Genomic DNA, 21,547 nt, shown 5'->3' on the forward strand with positions numbered 1-21,547 from the left:
TTATACCTCCTTTCATTTGCTGTTTAAGTACAGGCAAATGGGTTTTGAAGTTAAATATATATAGATTCTGAAGCTTCTGTCAAAATACAACAATCTGTGAATTTACAATTGATTTTACTATTATGAATATAACTTGCCAATTGAAAAAAAAATGCTAAGGATAGAATTCTTCATTAATAAGTCCTTAAATATGAATTTCAATGTGACAGTCATCATAATGTGCTCATATACTAATCATACTTATTATTCTAGTTTAGTATATCCTGGTTTCATTAATATTCATGCATATTAAGCAAGAATCACAGTTTAAAGGATACATATAAACATTTGTGGCAAATCAATGTGTTATTAGAACTTGGAATTGCAAAATGAAGAAAGAAAATAAGTTAACTGACATAAAGCAATATAAACATACACAATGTATCCATCCATTTACAGCATGTACTGTACAGTGTTCAGTCATTTTGAAATGATGATAAGATAGCAAAAAGTGAACTAGAAACTGACTCAGGAACACTTGAATTTAGCAATTTAGAAAGATATGATTCATCTTTAATGAATTCAAAACAATCAACAATAATCTGGACTTTTTCTTCAGACATAATAAATCCTAACTCTCCTGAAGGGTCGGCATTTATGTATGTCTGAAGAGAAAGTCTAACATAATGCCTTTGTTCCAGCGAAGGAACCTTAAAACCAATAACATTTGCTCCTTCCTTACAACAAACATCGCAACAGTTATCCACACTTTCAAAGGGTGCATCAAAATATGCAGATAGATGCTGTCTCCTGCATGACTTTGATCTAATGAACTCTATCATACTGTTATCAATAGGCTTCTCTGCTAAATCAGAGTTATTGAAATATAACTTGGCTTCTGCTGCCTGGCCATCTCTTCCAGCTCGTCCAACCTCTTGTACATAGACTGTTCAAAAATAGAGTGAACATGGTAAAGGTATTAATCATTGAAATACTGTTATTTAATGAATCAGAAGGTTATGCAAACTAGGACCTGATTTGATTAACTCTTCTTCTTAAGATTACCTTCTGGTCTGGTTGGTGGGCCAGCATGAATTACATGCTTCACATTTCGAAGGTCGGCACCCATTCCCAGAGCAACAGTGGCCAACACAACTTTAACCTTCTTGTTGCTTTTAAAGTCCTCAATAATTTGTGAATTTACCTATTAGGTATTGATAATAATTCAACAGAAATTCTTACACAAAGCCATCAAATTGTTGTACATAATTTTGATTATGTAGAGGTAGACTATTTATTAAGGTATTCATTGATATAATATCTAGTTCTGAAGAAAATTAAGACACAAATAAGGATAGATATCTAAGCATGCATTGGGTAAATTTTCATCAAAGTACTTTGTAAATTATTTCAACACTTTAAATATTTCTTGGTCCTGAATTTTTAGCTTAATGTACCAGTACACGTACAAGATGCATGAAGGTACCTAGTACATTACCGGTACACAATTGACTGATTATGCATGTATAATTTCAAGTAGCAACCAGCAATTCATGCTGCATAGCTCTCTAGCTTGTTAAGCTGAGATTTTGGAATATCAATAAGTGTGACATAGCTCGATAATCTACCTTTCTATATTCATCAAGTGTTTATTGTTGGAAACTATGAATTAAAATTACAATTTTTTCCTCATTTTGTTTATACACAGAAATAAAGCACACTGGTAATTACATCATAAAGAAATTGTAAATCTTAGAGTAAAACATACATTTTCGGGTTGCGTTGAGTGATACTGTACGACACGGCTGTTTTCTGGACAAGGAGTACCATTATACATCTCCTCTTTCAGTATGCGTTTTGCTAGATCATACCCATAAGCACACCATTTAAGCTTGGAATAGATTATTGTCAGAGGGAAAGAATTCATATTCATAAGAAGATTAATAAATACAGGTTTGAAAATGTAGTCATATGCAGACTGGACTCTGTTATTTCCACCAGTTGAAGAAGGACGCTCTTGAATAGTCATCTTAATGTTGCTGTTAAGAACAGGTAATGATCTGAGAAAAACTGGCTTCTTCATGGTGAGATGTGAAGCTATAGATTTCTGAACTTTAACGGAAGCAGTGGCTGTAAGGGCTAAGATAGATGTAAGATGTGAGTTAATGGACTTCAAATTGCAGATGTTTTTAAACATTGGTCTGAATTCTTCCCCCCACTGAGGCACCAAGTGAGCTTCGTCCACAACAATGAATGTCCGTCTGTTAAGTCGAGAAACTTCTTCTAAAATAGATGGCTGTGTGATATCTTCTGGATGGCCAACAATGTACAATATTGGTGTCAAGTCTTTACTCTCATCCTTATAAAGGAGGTCTGATGCTCTTATGGACTTGGCCCCAAGTTTTGCAATTTCTTGCTCAATGATAACATTCAATGGGCATATCAACAGAACTAAACACTGTCGATCATAGAATGAAAAGTCCACAAAGGGAAGAATTTCAAATATCAGTGATTTCCCATATCCAGTTGGTAACACTGATATGCAATCATTTTTTAAGGCTTGCTTTATCGTTACAACTTGCTTTGGTTTCAGATAGTTAATGTCTGTACCACAATGTAAATTCAGTAACTGCAATCCTCTTTTAAACTTAATGTTCTCCTCGATGATGCAAATACGAGCCTAAAGAAAGATGGAGAAAAGATGACCTTTATTGAGCATCTTTGTTCATGCTGTTTAAGACAGGATAGTTCAATATTGATGAGAAGCAAGAAGAATAAGAGAAATTTATAAAGAATGAAAAAGACAAATGAAAAACCAATTATAAATCAAAAAGACACATGAAAACCCAGAGAGGACACATGATAACTCAGTCATAAATAAAAAAGACGCATGTAAATCAAAATCAAAATAAAGAGGACACATGAAATTAAAAGACGGCTTATTAAATAACCAACATAGCATTTAGTATGAAGGAACAAGATGGGAGATTTAATGATTGGCCAAACCAGGATTTGAACGTGCACCCCCTGAATTACTATTTAGGTGCTCTACTGGCAGAGCTATCTGGTCCTGGCTATCAAAACATGGCACATAATGTAACAGCGTGGAATAAATCACTTAAAAGAACCAGACTAGGATTCGAACCGGGGTCCATTAACCATTAACCATTAATCTGTAGTCAGGAACATGGCAGTACGGGGCCTATTAAACACTCTATCACGAATTATCATTTAATACTGCTAAGTGAACAAAAATATTGTCTGATGTGAGAGCTGAGGGAAGAGAAGGAGACTAAACCATTATAGCTTTAAATTATATTTAAGCAGTGTGGGATTCGAACCCACAAGTCTCCTGAGTAAAACAGATTCAAAGAATTGAGTGACACTACGTTTTTACATTTACATTCATACTTTTAAGGGATTAAAATGTATTTTTATATAGAGAAAAGCGATTCATACAGTAAAGGAATGATTACCTACAATCAGAGCAAATTAATGGATTAAAAACAACGCGACAATAAATGACCCATGCGTCAACGAAAAGTTTGATCCCTCTTGTAACTGATGCTGTACCACAATTTAGATGTCGGTCTCTGGGTTAAAGAATAATAACTGCCAAAGTTTACCACCGTTGGTACACTCCATTTGTTTACATTATGAATTCTAGGTGTTTCGGCGATTCTAGATGCGTGACACGGCAAAATAATAAAAGGAAACATAATAAAATCAACATAGGAAAACAATAAGGCAAATAAATAATACTAAAACCATTTCACTAGAGAGAAGAGACACGTTCTTTATGCGAGTCGCACACTTACTTTGTCCGCCATTTTGAATTGCGCAATTACATTTGTTCAAATTAACCGGTGCCTGACCTCAATGTAGAGAGTGCGCGAACGGAATTGTGGGAAGGGTACCAGACTATGTATAGCCCTGACTTTTTATCTCAGAATTTAAAGGATTCATACTTCTAAAATAATTTTGATCTATCTATGAATGAAGTTTGCATGTATAGTATCAGGCATTCGGTGAATTCTACTATTTGCGCACACATTACGATTCGCACTACTTTGTTAACTATGCAGTGACAGCTTTGTGTAAATTAAAAATTCATATTTTGATGCAATTTTCTTGAGATTCAAACTTTTATAGTGACATAATTAAATGCTTAAAAAAATTAATCGGGAAGTTCTCTAGCCTCGACTACGTTAAGTTACATGTGTATTCGGAAAACAACAAAACATTGCAAATTATGCTATTTGATGCATGTTGTAGTTTCGGCATAACATTAACTTATTTCATAATACTGGTAGTTCATATCACATGCCAATCATTTCTTTAAAAGGAATACTTTGTTTCTGTACTGTTTACCGACAACTTTACAATTACAGCGCCTTTGAACTTATATGTGCATATGGCACGGAATTCCGATCCCGATTCAGATAAACGTGTTAGCCTGGTTCCCTGAGCTACCCATTACGCACAGGAACCAAGCTAGCTCATGCGCAGGCTGAATTTTCCCCATTGCATCCGGTTTAACCTCGCTTATATATTTTCTGCGTGGACCTCAGGGTCCACGCAAAAAACTTTTGTTGTTTGATAACTTTGTGAATTATTAAAATTAAATTTTAGAATATATGAATTCAAATCTATTTAATTGAATTACTATATGGGTTTATATTTATTGTAACTTTTACAAACGAGTTTATTTTTCAGTTAAGAACAGCTAAAGATATGACACTATTTCTAGCTTTTTCATGAGCTATAGTGAATGCTAATTGTAATTTTTTTTATTTGAAGATGAACAATCAAATACATTTGTATACAATAAAGTGATAACAACAGCTTAAGGTACATTTACTTTAAAACAAAATTATTCCTTTGGAGAGAGAGAGAGAGAACTAGTTGTTGAATTGTTATTTATATGTTATTTATGTCATGCATATATCTTATTTAAACAGCGCACATTATTTAGATGAAACGAAAACTTGTGGGGTAAAAATTATTAGATTTAATGGTTTTTCCCAGTATTGGTGCAGGACCTTATAAATATTTTAGATTTTGACGCGCGGCTTATGAATTTTTTTGGGAATGAAGTATGACGTCCTTATATTTTTAAACAGACAGTACGGCGCATCTTATAAAAAAAACCGACTTGAAAAAATTTTCCAATCGGGTTCGGTATTTTTCTACTACTCATGAATGTATAAACTTTCAGAAAATAACAAAGTTCTCCATGAAATAAATCTAAGTATTTCATCAATTTAATAATTACGTATAACCTATCACATATTTACATCGCAACCTGTTACGGGGTTCAGCCTTCTATACTATTACGCATGCGTATTTACTGTAAACAAAACACATGCAGGGCTCGCGAAGACTATCCTGGACATGTTTGTTGATAAAAATATGTTTTTCTACATCCTCAGGTAATAATTGTTCTCCGTTTTTAAATAACCATAATCATATTTTTGTAAGCAAGTATTTTTCGTGTTTATCATTGGAGTTGCTACAATCTAAATTCATTTTTGTAAATGAGGCCCCTTGAGGGGTTATTTGACATATTTATGCCTGTTCATTTTAAATTGAACCGAAATTGGTAAACCATTTTTAAATTATCGATTAAGTGAGGATGTGTTCCGTTTAGAGAGCCCCTTTAACCTCGTATAACCGTGTGAACATAGTCGGACGAAGATCTTGTAGTTTTCAGCACGAATCAAAGTCCACGGGGTACAAATAAACGATATAAGATCATTCCGGTTTGTACGACCCTTAAATTTCCAGAAGCTCATAATTACGTTGATTAATTATGTGAAAGGGATTTTTATGTATTTCAACTATTACAATTAACGTTATTTCTTATTTTCTAACGATACAATAGGTTAATCTGAAGTTATTCACACATTTGTTTTCAGCTGTACTGTCTCTATAAAATAATTGCAGTTTATTTTTAGATGTGTTGTGAAATCTGAGACATACATACATGTATCATGGTTCAAGATCCACAAAACTAGATGTTATGATTTTAAAAAAATATTAAGATTAAATAATTTATTTTTATGAAATCAAACATATTATGTTACCATTTTCCTAGATACATGCATGTTAACGCCATTAGATATTTAACATAAAAATTTAATAACTGTAATTTCAATCTTATATTTAAAGTAGGGGGTTTGAAAATTCAAATTAATTTGAAATTAGTGGGAGACATTTAGTTTATGTACGTTCTTGATTAAATGGATCATTTTACTGGATTAGACCTTACAGTGCATTTACCCAGTATTTTGAATATTTCATCAAAAAAGGGCAAAGTTAAGGAAATTCGGAATAAGACAAGATAAACTTAAAAGTTGAAAGAGAAAAATAATTTATTGAAATATATATATATATATATATATATATATATATATATATATATATATATATATATATATATATATAATGATATATATTTATATATATATATATATATATATATATATATATATATATATATATATATATATATATATATATATATATATATATATAAGCTTTTCCACATTTTACGAAATTTACTTTCCAAATTGTTTTATTGCTTGTAATGGTTTCAAAGTTGATAAAACCTACGTAGGAGTGTACAACATTAAGGTATTTTCAAATAAACATTGAAAGGTCTCCCGCAAAAAAAAAAAATTGACCATTTACATATTTTTTGTATAAACAAATCAGTTCAAATGTTCACCTTTTGGTCCACATGGGTGTGTACAAGATGGCCAGATATCCCCCTTAAGATAAAAGAAATAAACAAAAAACTTCTTGTAATCTACTCTTGTATTTATGATAATTAAATTGTACACAACGGTTGATACAAAATTATTGGCAGACGTTAGCAATATAATAAGCATGGTTAAAAAATTGTTTGTTTTATTTTCATGAAAAACAGCTTACAGTGAACTATTTTTCATAAAATGATAAATATAACAACAAATACATGTATCGAAAATGTATACAAAGCAGACTCATTTATTCTTTTTTACTAGAATCTTATTTGTAAGAAATCATTTTGCTTAAAAGCACAAAGCATTAAAAAAGATAGCTCGTGGTCTTATGGTAACCAAAACAGCGTCTTTTGACACTGACAACAGCACTCATTAAAAAAACCAAAACCAACAAAAAGGGTTTGTCGAAATAATGAATTTTTAAATCAGGTGACTAATCGAATATCGATGTACAAAAGATAAGCAAATTCAAAAGGGAAAGTGTACTTATGCAACAAAATACTGTAATAAATTATAATACAATCTGATTTAATAATTTATTTGAACAGATTCATATACGTTCGCTGAAGAAAGTCTAATGCCGAATTGGTAGACTTAAAACCTAAATATTATTATTATATCAATTGGAAAAAATAACGTAAGAAATAAAGTCATGCATTTTTCTCGTTGGAAACTGTATGTTATATTTATTAAAGTTTTAGTTCAACTACAGTTCAATTCTGTTAAAAAGAATTTGAAATACAACTTGAAAATGCAAAACACAAGAATTGCATTAGAAAAACATATTTAAACTATTGAAGGTCATTTTCAATGAAGATATAATTGACATATAAAAAATAATTTCATCATATTTTTGAAAGTAAATCAAAGCTTCTTCAGCTTGTTATTTTTGATGCACAGAATTTTGTAAATACAATCATTTTCCACTTTTAAAATACCAATCAGACTACATTAGAAAGATGTAAATCATGCGTATAAAGTGAGAAAACAATAAGTTTTTGCATCAAACACTGAATTTTCCATCTTTTGCTTCCTGACAACAGCGATACAAAACAGTTTATTGATATACCGGTGTATATATATATATATATATATATATATATATATATATATATATATATATATATATATATATATATATATATATATATATTGAAACTTCACCCTTTGAAAGGTCCAGGTCACAGCTTTCTTGCAGTTCATTATTTCAACTGAAAATAGTGCAAAATTTTTTTTTACGTCATAACTTCCTTCGAAACTGTAAAGTGTAGATTTTTAACGCTCATGTGGCTTCATTACGGTTGTATTTTATACCCAGGATTATTTCACTTTAATATATTATTAACCAATGTGTTTAAAATCATTTTATCTGATCGGGATTTGTATCAAAACAGATAATTTTATTCCACAATTTAAAGGTATGAATTTTTACCATCAGATATGAATTGGGAAATGTTCGGAAACGTTACAAAAATCACTTACTAGAAAAGGGAGAATATGGCGGCTACAACAATGCAGATAGCGGCGTTTGAATTGGTTTGTTGAGCAGTGTTTGTAGTGTTTGTATTTGGAGAAACTGAAACTAAGAAATTAAAAATCTCAAGCGTAAATTTGTTGTAACTTTAAAAACAAGCACTCATATGTATTTTAAAATAGTGAACATGCGAAGGAACAGAAAACATATTTACGAATAAAAACAATTACAATTAAATTACGTTAACATTCTTGTAAAATAAGTTGATTTGAAATCATTAGAATGGGAAGCATACATGTAGTGCTACCTATAAAACAGCTCGATTCACTGCAATACATAGAGAACCTATTACAGAAATAGGGTCAAGGATGTGTCAATCCAGTTGATGTACCTGTATAATATTATTTAATAATGGATTGAAAAATGATACGAAGCAGTGCTGTACAACATGATTTCGTCTTATATTCACAAATGGATCAATGCGTGTAGATTTTAGTCTGGTTGTTTCTATAGAGCTTATATATACGTTTACGTAAGAAATAGAGGGAATCATACTTGATGTAAATACATACTTGAATACACAGACACTATATACGAGGGTTGTCCCAAAATAGCGTAGACAGAAGACATAACTTAAAATCTGTTCATTGCAATTTTATTAGATTTCTATGTTTTCTTCAACGGCCCTTTGGCAAACAATACTGAACAATTCAAATTTGTATTCTATTAATTTTTTGAGAAAATGAATAATTAGTAACAACAAGTTTGGTATGGCGACGCAATGTGCGACGTCAAACATTTCCAGTCTTAACGTTCTTGTTTCACCCTCCACATCATTTACGATAACATCTAGGTTTTTTCCCAAAAATATCGTGAAAAATATTTTCTTTGAACACGTACCCTGAGAGCACATTCAACATACATTTCTAGTTTTGTTTTGTTTTTGTTTTTTTTGTTTTTATTATTTACTAATTACAAACGATATTTCGACTCCAAACGTGCCCTGTAGTACTTATTGTCTAACGTTCGTCGTACCAAAATGTGTTGTTCAGCATTTTCACGTCTATTTCCATCGGTCTGGGCGACGTCAAACATTTCCAGTCTTAACGTTCTTGCTTCACCCTCCACATCATTTACGATAACATCTAGGTTTTTTCCCAAAAATATCGTGAAAAATATTTTCTTTGAACACGTACCCTGAGAGCACATTCAACATACATTTCTAGTTTTGTTTTGTTTTTGTTTTTTTTGTTTTTATTATTTACTAATTACAAACGATATTTCGACTCCAAACGTGCCCTGTAGTACTTATTGTCTAACGTTCGTCGTACCAAAATGTGTTGTTCAGCATTTTCACGTCTATTTCCATCGGTCTGGGTTTCCTTTTTCGCTTCTCGTCCAAATATGTTCAATGTTGATGGACAACTAATTCACAAATTGCATTTCTAAGCGATTTTGTTAATTTCATTTATTTCAAAAGTCGCTAAGGATTTGTTTGAAGGTCTTTACAAAAAAATTTACCTTACAGTGTGCCGCCTAAAACGCTGACGTCGTCATTTTATTACGAGTAAACAAATGAATTTCTCACAGAATGCGCTATAAAGTCTTTAAAAGCTTTGTTATAGCCAAAACTATTCTGGGTATATAATTGAATTAATAAGGAAATATAAATGTATTTTTTATTTTAAGTTTTTCATTCGAAAAGTACTTTTCCTCGTAAATTTCATTTCATCATGTTGATTTTAACTTTTCGTTTTTGACATTGCGCCGCATGTCGAATTTATGATTTAACATTCTTTTATTTCGCTTATTTATTCTCAAAAAATATTTGATTTTAAAACATAATTTAAATGCAAATTAAATAAACCCTTTGTGGCACAAGTTTTATCTTTCTGTGTCTTCGATTAACTTAATAACGCCACTTGTCTACGCTATTATTGGACAACCCTCGTACACCATTCGTGTTCAAACCAGACTTTGCTTTAGGTTATTTCGAATTCAAACACCATGATAGTCCCATACTCCCAACCTTACAGAAATGATTTTAAATCATTTCTGTTTAATGTTTCTGTTTTTGAAAAGATGTTTTATATATCAATTGGTATTTTTAAAACCCATTTAATCATGCCTCTTTAATTCATTCTTTTTCTTTTAGGTAAAACTAAGGAACATGAAGAATGTATTATGTAGGATTTTAACTCTCATAAATTTGTTTAAGGAAATAAAAACATTTGGGAAAAACAAAGTTATCATAACAAGTTAAAACGTAGTAATTGAGATTACTACTGTCATAATTATTACCGATATCTGCAGTAGGAAAGACGTCTGTCTCCACGGTAATGTTAATAACTTTCTCATCATAGTTGTGGTATATTTTCACGCTGTAGTAACCCGCAAGAGAAACTAGAATGGTCGGATCTGTAACATTACTCACATCAATAGTTAACTGTTTATTAATAGGCCAAGAAAGCTTCCAATACTCGTTACTTTTGATTTCGCTTTCATTGCCTTGGTGGTCATTAAACATCCATTTGTACTGAAGAGTGAGAGAGGGGTCAGTATCAGCGACCACTGCTAGGTTCAGTATATCCCCTGGCGCAATTTTGTAATTGTCCAGCGGGCGCTTTCGGACTGTAATTGGATCTAGAGTAAACACAAACAATCAACATTACCTCAATAGATTTACTGTTTATTGTGAAAACCTTCAAGTTCATGGGGTAATTTTTTCGTACTTAAATATGTTTTAAACTTTGTAAAAAATCGTTAAGTTAAAAAATGACATGTATCTTCTACGGATATAAATGCAAATAACAATATACATTGGAATAATTGATGAGTACAGAGAGTATTGAGTGATTATCTTGAAATCTCCGAAAACAGACAATGATCACTCCATGTTAGGCTTTTATAGTTCCTTTTTTTTATTTTCTATATAAAGGCATGTTTTCTCCAGTTACATATTTTAAGAATTGAGTTTGACAACGGTTTTATTCGACGTGAAATTTTAAAATTATTTTCCATTAGAGCGTGATGTGATTGTATCTTTATAAAAGTCAGTAAACCTTGGTTTCATATGGTTTTCATTAAGAAGCTGTCAATGATGATTTTCTTTTTGGCAAACTTACCAATAACCTTGAGTATGGCCTCCTTCAGTAGCACTCCCTCACTGTTTTCCGACAAACACTGGTACACCCCTGTATCCGACTTCTGTACGCCAGTTACGGTCAACACTTGGCTGTTTTCTGCCAAAATGTACTTCCCTAGACAATATAAACAAGAATGATTTATGATATATCAATCGATTAAAACATGTATGTTTGAAATTCTGATTTACAGAATTTGTCGACCAATTGAATAAGCTTCAAATTTGCTTTGTTTTTGAAAAGAGTCAGCTGTGAACACCAAATTAACACCAATGCGGGAACTAATGATTTAGTATACTTAAATGTATATTTGAAAATGCAACAGGATCCAATTAAGGATCCAAGCATTGCAACAAGTTGAATTCTAGGAAGATAATGGTACAAATTTTCGTTCACATACCGAAATTTTCAAAAAGTACATGTATAATGAATTAGCTCACAACCATTTTTTCCCTAAAAGAACGTTCAGTGGTGTTGTTAATATTTAATTGCAAAAGAGATCTAAGCTAAGTGAACAGGAGTATTAAACGATGCAATTGTCATGCTAAAAATCATACCAAATTCATACAAAGAATTTTAAATGGAGAGAATATTGCAAAGCACTTTCAGGATCTTATTTGTTGTAACCTAAAAGATTCAGTTGTCATGACCGTAGGTACAAGTTTTCTTAAAATAATAGTTTGAGCTGGGTTTGAATTCTTTCAACAATTTTCACAAAAATCTTCAGGTTCAGATCCACTAAGTATAAAAAGAAGCTCGTCATGCTTTAATAAACATTTAGTTAAAAAATATCAAATAATTAAATTTTGTTGATGAATTTCAATACTGCGAAACAGCGTGTGATTTGTTATTTCGATTTTATTCTTAAAACATTAAAAGTGTTTACATGAAATGAAACATTTTAATAACTTCATGACAATATTCTGAGGTATTTTAATTCCTTTTTTACTCATTGGTTTTTATTATACAACCTCCAGCGATCACTAGATCCACTCCATTCTTGTTCCATATTGGAAGAGTTGGAGGCAACTCATTCGGTAGGGACTCGGCCTCACAGCGGAATATGGCGTCTTTTCCGACTGGTATCACCAAATCGCGCATCTGATTGTCTCCGGGCAGAATGGGAGCGGCTGTAAGTTATAAACAAAGATTAACTACGGCTAGCAGCCTTATTAAGAAATACATTTATTCTCCTTGTTATTCATTGTTTGCAACACTAGGAACCACATTAACGTACATGTGACATTTAAAAAGACCCTTCGAGAAAGAGAGTTTGTCGTCCCATTTCCTGTGCATGAATAAACACCTTCGTTGTCTGGCTTTGCATTTATGATAGTCAGTACTCTTCCAAAGTCACTGATGATATATTTGCCTGTGGTGTTTTTGATGGTTGTATTTTTGCCTAAAGACATCCATTCAATATCTGGGACAGGACTGCAATGTAAACATTTTTGTATTATTCTCTTGGTTTTTTCTGGGCATAATGTTTTTCTTTATATACTGATAAATCATAATTATATCATGAACTACATATTAGTATTACGTCAACACTAAAATACTTACTATCCAGAAAACATGCATCTCAGAACACCCTTTCCCCCAATAAGAGCTTTACCATCTTCTTTGAATACTATGGTTGGTTCTATAAATTCAACTGATGCCGAATCTAAAATAAAACTTAGAGAATATGATAGGTACAAAAGATTTAGATACATATTATCAAGAATTCATCTAAGGTATAGTTTTGGGGTTTTTGAAATTTAATCTTAACACCATTATCAGATAATTAGCACCATTACTCCAGTGAAAGGGATTCACAATAGCAATTATGTCATATTTATATGTGACTTATCAAACTACTGCATATAATTTATGATAATAAATAGTTGCCATTCAATCCGTTATAAAAATTCAACTTTACACCAATGCTACAAATATATACAAAAGGGTATGGAGTTAAATTTACTGATAAAGTATTTCATTTAACCTCAGTAGACACAAAAGTGAAAAATGTCAGTTCGGGGTAATTGACGGAGAGCACACTTCCTTCGGAGAATCATTGAAGTCTCTAGTACATGAGATCGCTGCTTGTTTGAAACAATTAGTTTTCTCACTTACAGTCAATTTTTAGACTTGTTTGGCTGCCAATCATTAACGTCTTCAGCTGCTCCATCCACATCCCACACTTATACTGTAAACCGGTCAAGTCAGTGTCCGTCCACAGAAAATGGAGATCACCTTCCAAGCAAAATCAAAAGGTAATAATTTCTTTTTAATTACTGTGTTAGTCAGACGTTGATATAAAAAAAAAAAAGATAATGTAAGAAAAAAAATAATTTATTACACTATAAAAAGCACTTCTTTAAAAAAAAAAATTAAAAATTATGTTTTATTGATGAGTGTTTAGTTTTCCTCCTATTATATATTTCAGTATGTTCCCATATGAATAAACATTCGCGAGAAATTGCACTTACTTAAGATGTACGCAACCATACACATGTACGGAGTGCGATTAAATTCACTAAAGTCGGAAGTGCTTTATGATAGATTTAATGACGTTCGACCTTATTTGATGAAATGTATGTGTATAAACGATAAAACAGTATTGTTCTCACAGACATGTTAAAATATTGTTATCAATAAAACTAGAGCAGATTTTATCATTAATTGTAAGTTTATAAAATATCGCATGAAAAGGAAGATACCATATTCCATTGTGATATTCAATATTAAACGGGTGCTATAAGGGTGCAAACATATTTTGTATTTACACCGCTCTTATTGAAACAAACCATTTCCATCCACTCCAACTCGTTTGGTTATCTCAACATTAGTTTTGGTTCCTTCTCCGATTTTCCACTCCACTCTACACTGTGAGTCTGGCAAACAGGTTGGCTTCCCACTACACTGGATTTTACAATGCCCAAATTGTTTACATCGTACCTCTTCAGGTTCGCCGATAGGAAATCTTCCTAACACTGAAAATAAATAGTTACAATTTCAAACATTATGTACACACAAATTATAGACAAAGAAAAGTCACGAATAACAATGATGGGTTAATTAGCTTAAAATATGATACAACGTATGTCAACTAACTTGATTCCTTCAAATTAAAGGGCGTTGAAAGTGAGGTTCCATAAGTATTAGATGCAAAACATTGGTAGGTTCCATAATGTTCTGTCTGTATCTTAACAAATCTAAGAATTCCTGTTGAATTGTCTACTGGAATAAACTGGGTATTCTCTACAACTACTCCATCTTTTTTCCACACATATCTGTGAAATTATTTTTAAGAGATTAACCTATACAAAATAATACCATTTTATTATCATGTTAAACATGTGCAATGAGCAAAAGAATTTCTATTACTGCAATGTAAACAGTTTGATATTTTAGGTGTACCCTGTAAAAGCCCGTCAAAAGAAAGACATGTCAGTGTATATTAGATTATATACGTATGTCACACATATGTTTTAATATAATTATTTTTAAATTTTTATGTGTTAGTCATGGTTTGATTAAGTCGTGGGTAGCTATACCAAGTCGTACATGCGTTATTGAGTCGTTCTATCATAAGTCTTGCAATATCCATGCGTATGCGACTCCTTGTCGAATGATTGACGTAGTATATTTCATGCAAATAGAATGTCTGTGTAACCTAAATGTCTTCTATAAAATATCGCTACCAACTTCTAACTATCTAATGTTTGTTTAAATAATGCAAAATATCCAATCAAGATAAATGAATATTAGCATTTTGATGAAAGATGTTTGATAAACTCTCATTTAGTTACGTTAACTAGCATTCCTACACTTACTGGATCTGGCCATTTTCGGCTTGACACTTAAATGAAGAATCAACCAGTATGGAATCTCTTGGAAAGAAGTATTCATTGTTGAAGACACTAATCATTTTCGGAGGCATTTGACTTTTATCTAAAACAAATTGTTGTAAGTCAGTCAAGAATTACAAAACTCGGGAAAAAATAACTTCATGTGAAACTGAAGAGCTTACTACTTACAGCTTTGTAAATCTTTAATTATTCATATAATGTATTTCATTGTACAAACAAGTGCGTTTTCAACAACATATACAATAAGTATTTAACACGACATTTCATTGGGATTAACATTACAGATTTTAAAAACAATATGACTGTACAAATGCAGCCCGTTTGAATTATTTAGTAAAAAGGGTAGTATTTAAAGTCATCAGTGTTTGCTTTACCTTGCCCATGGACGGTACAGATGAAAGTCTTTAAGGAAAAGACAAGATAAAGTCTCCAATCCATTGATTGTCTGGGATACAATAATTATGTTCAATGATATGGACAGTATCAATATGTTTCCTTCCTCTGCTGATTACGTTTTTTTTTTCTTCAACAACTACATATATCAAAACAAGATTATACAATATAATAACAAGCTAAATTACCAATATTGTACCATACAACAATTATATATAGTTTCATCAGTGCTTTTTTATTTTTACAGTTACAACTTTAGATTGTTCTATGACAATTTTTGAAGATAAGTCTTAATCATTCAAGTTTATGTGAAAATATTTGAAAATGAGATACCATATATCAGGTTTTGTCCGTGTCATGTTTTTTCCGCGAATCAGAACCTATAACAGCATATCAAATTTACGCAAATCAAATTTTCACTATTTTAAAGTCAATGTGAAATAATTACCAATAATTATTATCAGAGATCCAAACAATCAGATATCTCTTATTATATCATGTATCGTTACATTAACCAGTAGCTCATATATTATTAGACAACGGATTTACGAAGGAATGTGGTCACTTTAATTAGCTTGTAAATGGATCATTAAATAAACAATCAGGCTTAAATACCTGTTACCTGGCGCTTGCCCTCCGATCTCGCAATTTCTATCCCTAACAAAACTAACTAAACACAGTTAACTGTACTTTTACTTGCCTGTTTATTGTTAATGCAAAGAGAGAACTGTATTACAAACACAAAAGTTTGTATCAAATTCACGCTGATTTAATTTCCGCGATTCGAAAATCGCCGCGAACAAAGCGGAAATTGGATGCACGCGGAAAAAAACCCTGATATACGGTATGTTATTAACTTGTACATGCACATGTATATGTACACTTGTTTATTTAATTTCACGAACGTATATACATGTATACTTTAAATTGTGAACACAATAAAATCCATAAAAAATGTATTCGAAAATCAATAAACCTACAGAAATAAAACTGAAACACGGTTAAGCTCTAATACGACTACAATGAAAAAAAATAATTGAACAAAATATCGTTTTCATAACACAAAGACATACATACTAATTTTACTACAGTGTACAATGCATGCAAAAAGGTCCATTTTTAAACAAATGGAAATCCGATAAAAAGAAACAAAATTATAAAAACGAATTACAAATTCAAACCTTCTTGCGTTGGCAGATCCCGTAGAGTTTTAATTTACGCACTTACACACCCATACTAAAACACGGCTTCTTTGTTTTGAAAAGACAGTGATAACTATCTAAAGCCGCTTTGTTTGCATTCATCCCAATGACAACCCCATCCTCGTTAAAGTCCAACTCGTGATCACCATCCTATCATACTTAGTTTGATTATTATTGTATTTTTCATCTTTGTACCTCCTAACCTCTATATGGATGTTTATACACAAACATTCTTGAAAACACGATATAAAAAAGTAGGTACATTAGGGTTCAAGAAACCATATAAAAGCTTACTTGAAAAACCATATAAACATAGCTAACTTGAGAAACTTTATAACCATAGCTAACTCAGGAAAACATAGCTTTTTTGATGAATACTTTGTTTATAATGTATATTTATATATTTCAAAAATATTTACATGTACATGTATGTGCAAGATGTAATTGATCCTTACACATGCAGTAAAATGCGACAGTTTTATGATGCATAGTTTAGCTGGATTCAAATATTCTTTCGATCAGATCACCTAATGTGCTTGACGTAAATATTAAGTCAATCAGCAGAAAATTCAAACTTAGAAAACTTTTTTACTACAAACTGTAATTGAGTGTTTTTTCTTTTCTTTCTGACAAATCAAAACAATTTGAGCCAGTCATAATTAATGTTATATTTCTATTGATGATTATGCCGTTGGGATATCCTGGTAACCATTACAATTGTCCTGTTTCCATGTCATTTCTGGAGGGCACTTTTTTCTTATCTTCTGAAATAAATTGTGAAATAATTAGCCTACGTGGTAAAAATGCACACTGTAAACGACAATTTATATACGATCACTAATTCCAAATTCATAATCTGTGATGTGATTATTTACATACCGGTATAACAAAACAGTTCAAATTATCAATTAGTGATCCATTAGTGATCATAAATTGTATTACAACAAAGAGAATTTTAACCATAATTCATATTCATAGACTTCTCTTATTTGTTTAAAATTGTATAAAACATTTTGAAGAGGAGGTCAAGAGCTTGTATAATGTTGGGTTTTTTTGGAAAGACTTTGAACATTCTACTTCATAATCAAAAATTGACAAAACGTAGAGATTTGTTATTAATTATTTCCTTCATATTTTATCAAAATTGACACCTTAAAACAACATTTGTTAATCTGTGTACAAATTATTTAAGCCCCGATATACCGTATCAAACAAATTTATTTTTATGAAGCACCATTGAAAGAACTTACATCTTGAATTTCATAACCCTGAAGGCTCTTTTCATTTACTAGATCCTAACCTAAAATTAGATACAAATACACTCACTATAACGAAATCTGCCGTGTTTTCTTGGATTAAGGTACGATACGATGATGATGATTTCAATGATTATAACGAAGGTTTCAGTGGATACAACGATGTAGATGATGGTGTCCGGATAGGTGTGTTGATCGATATGTTTCTGAGGTACAGCTGTATTTTTAAAAAGGACAAAGTTCAATTTTATCATCATTCTTATTACATTGAAAAACGTCTATGTCTTGATAAATTTACAAATGTGTATTCTTGTATAGATAAATTGGCATTTCAAACAAAAAGGGCAGACTGAGAAAGAAAAATAAATCAACACCAAAATAGTTGCACAATTTAACTAAATAGTAGGGTGTATTGCTCTAACCTGTTGTAGGAATAATGTCTGTTTCCATTGTGATAATGTCTGTTTCCATTGTGATAATGTCTGTTTCCATTGTGTATGTTCGCACGGTAAAATAAATACGTTTTTGGTCATATTTGTGGTATACTATAACGCTATAGTACCCTGTTAGAGAAAACAGAATACTCAGATCTGTAATTTGCCTTAAATCAATGGTCAAATTGTTCTGAACAGGTCGTGAGATACTCCAATACTTATTGGTTTCTATTTCCTTTTCGTTGCCTTGGTGGTCAGTAAACATCCATTTGTACTGCAGAATGAGAGAGGGGTCAGTATCAGCGACCACTGCTAGTTTCAGCATACCCCCCTGCACAATCTTATAGCTATCTCGAGAACTCTCATGGATGGTTATTGGATCTAACAAATAAATACCAACACCAGAAGTTGTTTGGTTCTGTCGTAAGCTTGTGTTAATATTTTATTTCACCAATCAATTTTTAATCAGAAATTGTTCTCCTTATAAATCTTTGATGACCTTAAATTGCCAACTTAAGTGGTAAGCTAAGAATATTAAGCTAAGAAAGGGAAATTTATATTCAACAAAAATGAAATGAAGCAATGAATTTTAACAAAAGAATATATTCTTTTCACAATTTGTAAACAATAGATCTTCATTCAATATATCCAGTCATTGTTCTAGATTTATTCTTAACTTACCAATAACCTTGAGTATAGCCTCCTTCAGGAGAACCCCCTCACTGTTTTCTGACAAACATTGGTACACCCCTGTATCTGACTTCTCTACGTTTGTTACGGTCAACACTTGGTTATCCTTTTTGAAATTATACTTTTCTGTTTATAAAAGATAGAACACAGGAGAGCAATATTACCTATTATGTATTTTTTCTCGTTACGAGTTATTTAAGTCACATTTGAAAATTCATCCATCATGGTCCCTTGCATACATCTATACTACTATATTTTAAAATAATAGACTCGAATTTTTGGGCTTTAATACCGAGAAATCGGAAGAGGTCTGTCTTTTGTATTATATATTTTAAACATCACTGGTACTTGAAGATTACCAATTTGTTTTATTTTTTCTCAATTAAGCTTCGCTAATTAATTATCAACGAAAATTTCTTTAAAGAATCCGGAAACCATCTGGAATTTTTTGGATTTTACAATCTTGTGCATGTGCATTATTGTAGGCTTAATGCTTGGTTATATAAATGTCAACAATACGGTGTGTTGATGTATCTATTTCGCAAATGTCCGATATCATATGCAATGTCAACCCATGCACGCACGGGTCAAAGTCTAGTATCATTTTTAAGAAATATCTCATTACCTTTCATGAATCAAACTCCAGACTGACTAAAGGTATACGCAATGTCTTTGAGGTATAAACTACTATTATCAGCCTTACATTCAAAATCTTTAAGAAGTATAGATATATTATTGAAGCCCTCTAAAACTTTCAAGTGTTTCTTATTCATACAACCTTTACTAATATCCAGATCCTTTCCGTTTTTCTTCCATAGCGGCCGAGAAGGTAGCATTTCTGTAGACATTGATTTAACTTCACAGCGAAATGAGACATCTTTACCTTTAGTAACAACGGCATCAAGCATCTGATTATTTCCAGTCAGAAAAGGAGCCGCTGTAATATCCAAACAAAGAAAGATGAATTTGTAGCATTCTTAAGCATCTTGTAGTAATAGAGAAAGAAATATTTTTTTTAATATGTAGTAATCTTTAATTAAAAATAATTTTCAAAAACTTTGCAAAACTTTTCTTTAAGAAATGGCAGAAATGTCCTACACGTGACATTAAAGTTTACGCGTTGTTCACTAAACCCTGTTTTCCCTTTTCCTTTACAATAATAAACCCCTTCGTCCTTTTGTTCTGCTTTCATGATTGTCAAGACTCTGCCAAAGTCAGTAATGTCATATTTGTTCAAGGTATTACGGATGACTGTCTTTTGAGGGGAAACCCATTCAATATCCAGGACAGGGCTGGAAATAAATATAGTTGAATTTTTACTTTGATATGCTTATTATTTATATTTCAAATCCTTAAACCCACTTATAGTTTACATACAATTGCTAAGTGTAAATGAAATGATATTTTATTGAAGACATCCAAACTGAACAACTTAGAAACGATTATTTCACAGCAATTGAATTCAGTGGTAAATATTTGGATGCTACGTCAATATCTGGGATATGTATGAACCTATTCATTGAGTGTTAATTTCTATTTAAATAATTTCCTTAAATATAGAGAATAACAACATTATGTTAAGTGTACTAACTAGCCAGAGAATATGCATCTCAATACGCCATTCCCGCCTACAAGAGCTTTGCCATTTTCTTTTGACACCAACACAGGCTCTCTTTCTGAAACAGCTGTTGTATCTGATAAACACCCAAGAAAAATAAAAACATTGTTAATCGTGAAAGAATTTGATTTTTAAATAAATTTGGATCAATAACGTAATTGATATTTACCCAAGTGGGCCAATACAGTCAATTAATTAATTGCCTATACAGGAAGCTGTTAGATACCCTTATACTAATGTTACAAACCTACAAATAATGTTGGGTTTTCAAATCATCTGCCCAATAAATTTTGAAAAATCCCCGGATTTAAAACTGATCAAACATTGCAGGGGGACTTGTATAATAAACATGTAGAAAATGGAGTTTTCACTGTAAAGTTTCACAATCTGGTTAAAAGTCTTTTCATAATACCGACTTTAAAGTTAACCTAATCAACGTATTTACAACTTACCGTTGATCAATAATCTTGTTTGACTGCCAACCACCAACGTCTTCAGTTGTTCTTGCCACAAACCACATCTATACTGCTGACCAGTCCAGTCATTTTGTTCGGTCCACAGGAAATGTAAATTTCCTTGCAACGAAAATCAGATAATTTAACTTATTATCCATTTTTTTTTACTATTGATGCATACATAAATTTGATAAATCACCGTCGATTTTAAATTGTAATGCAGCATTTTTTTTTTCCCTTGTTTTCAAATAATTCATCTATAGTAATTACAATGCAATT

The 21,547-nt window shown here is 31.5% G+C and overlaps 2 protein-coding genes across 6 annotated transcripts in view; both read right to left on the bottom strand.

Moving 5' to 3' along the window:
- LOC105322288 (neural cell adhesion molecule L1-like) overlaps positions 1 to 21,547 on the bottom strand; it is a 98,897-nt gene that overhangs the window by 70,711 nt on the left and 6,639 nt on the right. Inside the window, exons 6-9 of the mRNA XM_066084036.1 lie at positions 21,266 to 21,388; positions 20,787 to 20,889; positions 20,294 to 20,487; positions 19,974 to 20,132 (exon numbers count right to left, since the gene is read on the bottom strand). Coding sequence (XP_065940108.1) covers positions 19,974 to 20,132; positions 20,294 to 20,487; positions 20,787 to 20,889; positions 21,266 to 21,388 — 579 coding nt within the window. The remainder of the gene's footprint in view (positions 1 to 19,973; positions 20,133 to 20,293; positions 20,488 to 20,786; positions 20,890 to 21,265; positions 21,389 to 21,547) is intronic.
- Positions 6,781 to 15,752, bottom strand: LOC105322289 (neural cell adhesion molecule L1). Of its 5 annotated transcripts, none has more exons than XM_066084044.1 (13): positions 15,595 to 15,752; positions 15,185 to 15,302; positions 14,463 to 14,641; positions 14,156 to 14,341; positions 13,482 to 13,601; positions 12,927 to 13,029; positions 12,601 to 12,797; positions 12,335 to 12,493; positions 11,346 to 11,480; positions 10,522 to 10,863; positions 8,229 to 8,328; positions 7,881 to 7,957; positions 6,781 to 7,818 (listed from the first exon to the last, which is right to left on the bottom strand). In XM_066084044.1, the coding sequence occupies exons 1-12, from the start codon at positions 15,656 to 15,658 to the stop codon at positions 7,954 to 7,956; spliced, it is 1,707 nt and encodes a 568-aa protein (XP_065940116.1). In that variant the 5' UTR covers positions 15,659 to 15,752; the 3' UTR covers positions 6,781 to 7,818; positions 7,881 to 7,953. The 5 variants fall into 5 exon arrangements, with proteins under 5 accessions (XP_065940116.1, XP_065940114.1, XP_065940113.1 ...); XM_066084042.1 differs by having other exon boundaries at positions 7,885 to 7,957; positions 10,507 to 10,863; XM_066084041.1 differs by having other exon boundaries at positions 10,507 to 10,863.

Source organism: Magallana gigas, chromosome 5 (assembly GCF_963853765.1).
Source record: "Magallana gigas chromosome 5, xbMagGiga1.1, whole genome shotgun sequence".
Lineage (NCBI taxonomy): Eukaryota > Metazoa > Mollusca > Bivalvia > Ostreida > Ostreidae > Magallana > Magallana gigas.

What these genes read in the sequence shown, in the direction of transcription:
- LOC105322289 (XM_066084042.1), bottom strand. Translation starts at nt 15,658, where the DNA reads ATGGATTGGAGACTTTATCTTGTCTTTTCCTTAAAGACTTTCATCTGT. An exon ending in AGATGCATGTTTTCTGGATA is followed by an intron (nt 12,798 to 12,926) that starts GTAAGTATTTTA and finishes TTTACATTGCAG; the next exon opens with TCCTGTCCCAGATATTGAAT. An exon ending in GGTCTTTTTAAATGTCACAT is followed by an intron (nt 12,494 to 12,600) that starts GTACGTTAATGT and finishes TATAACTTACAG; the next exon opens with CCGCTCCCATTCTGCCCGGA.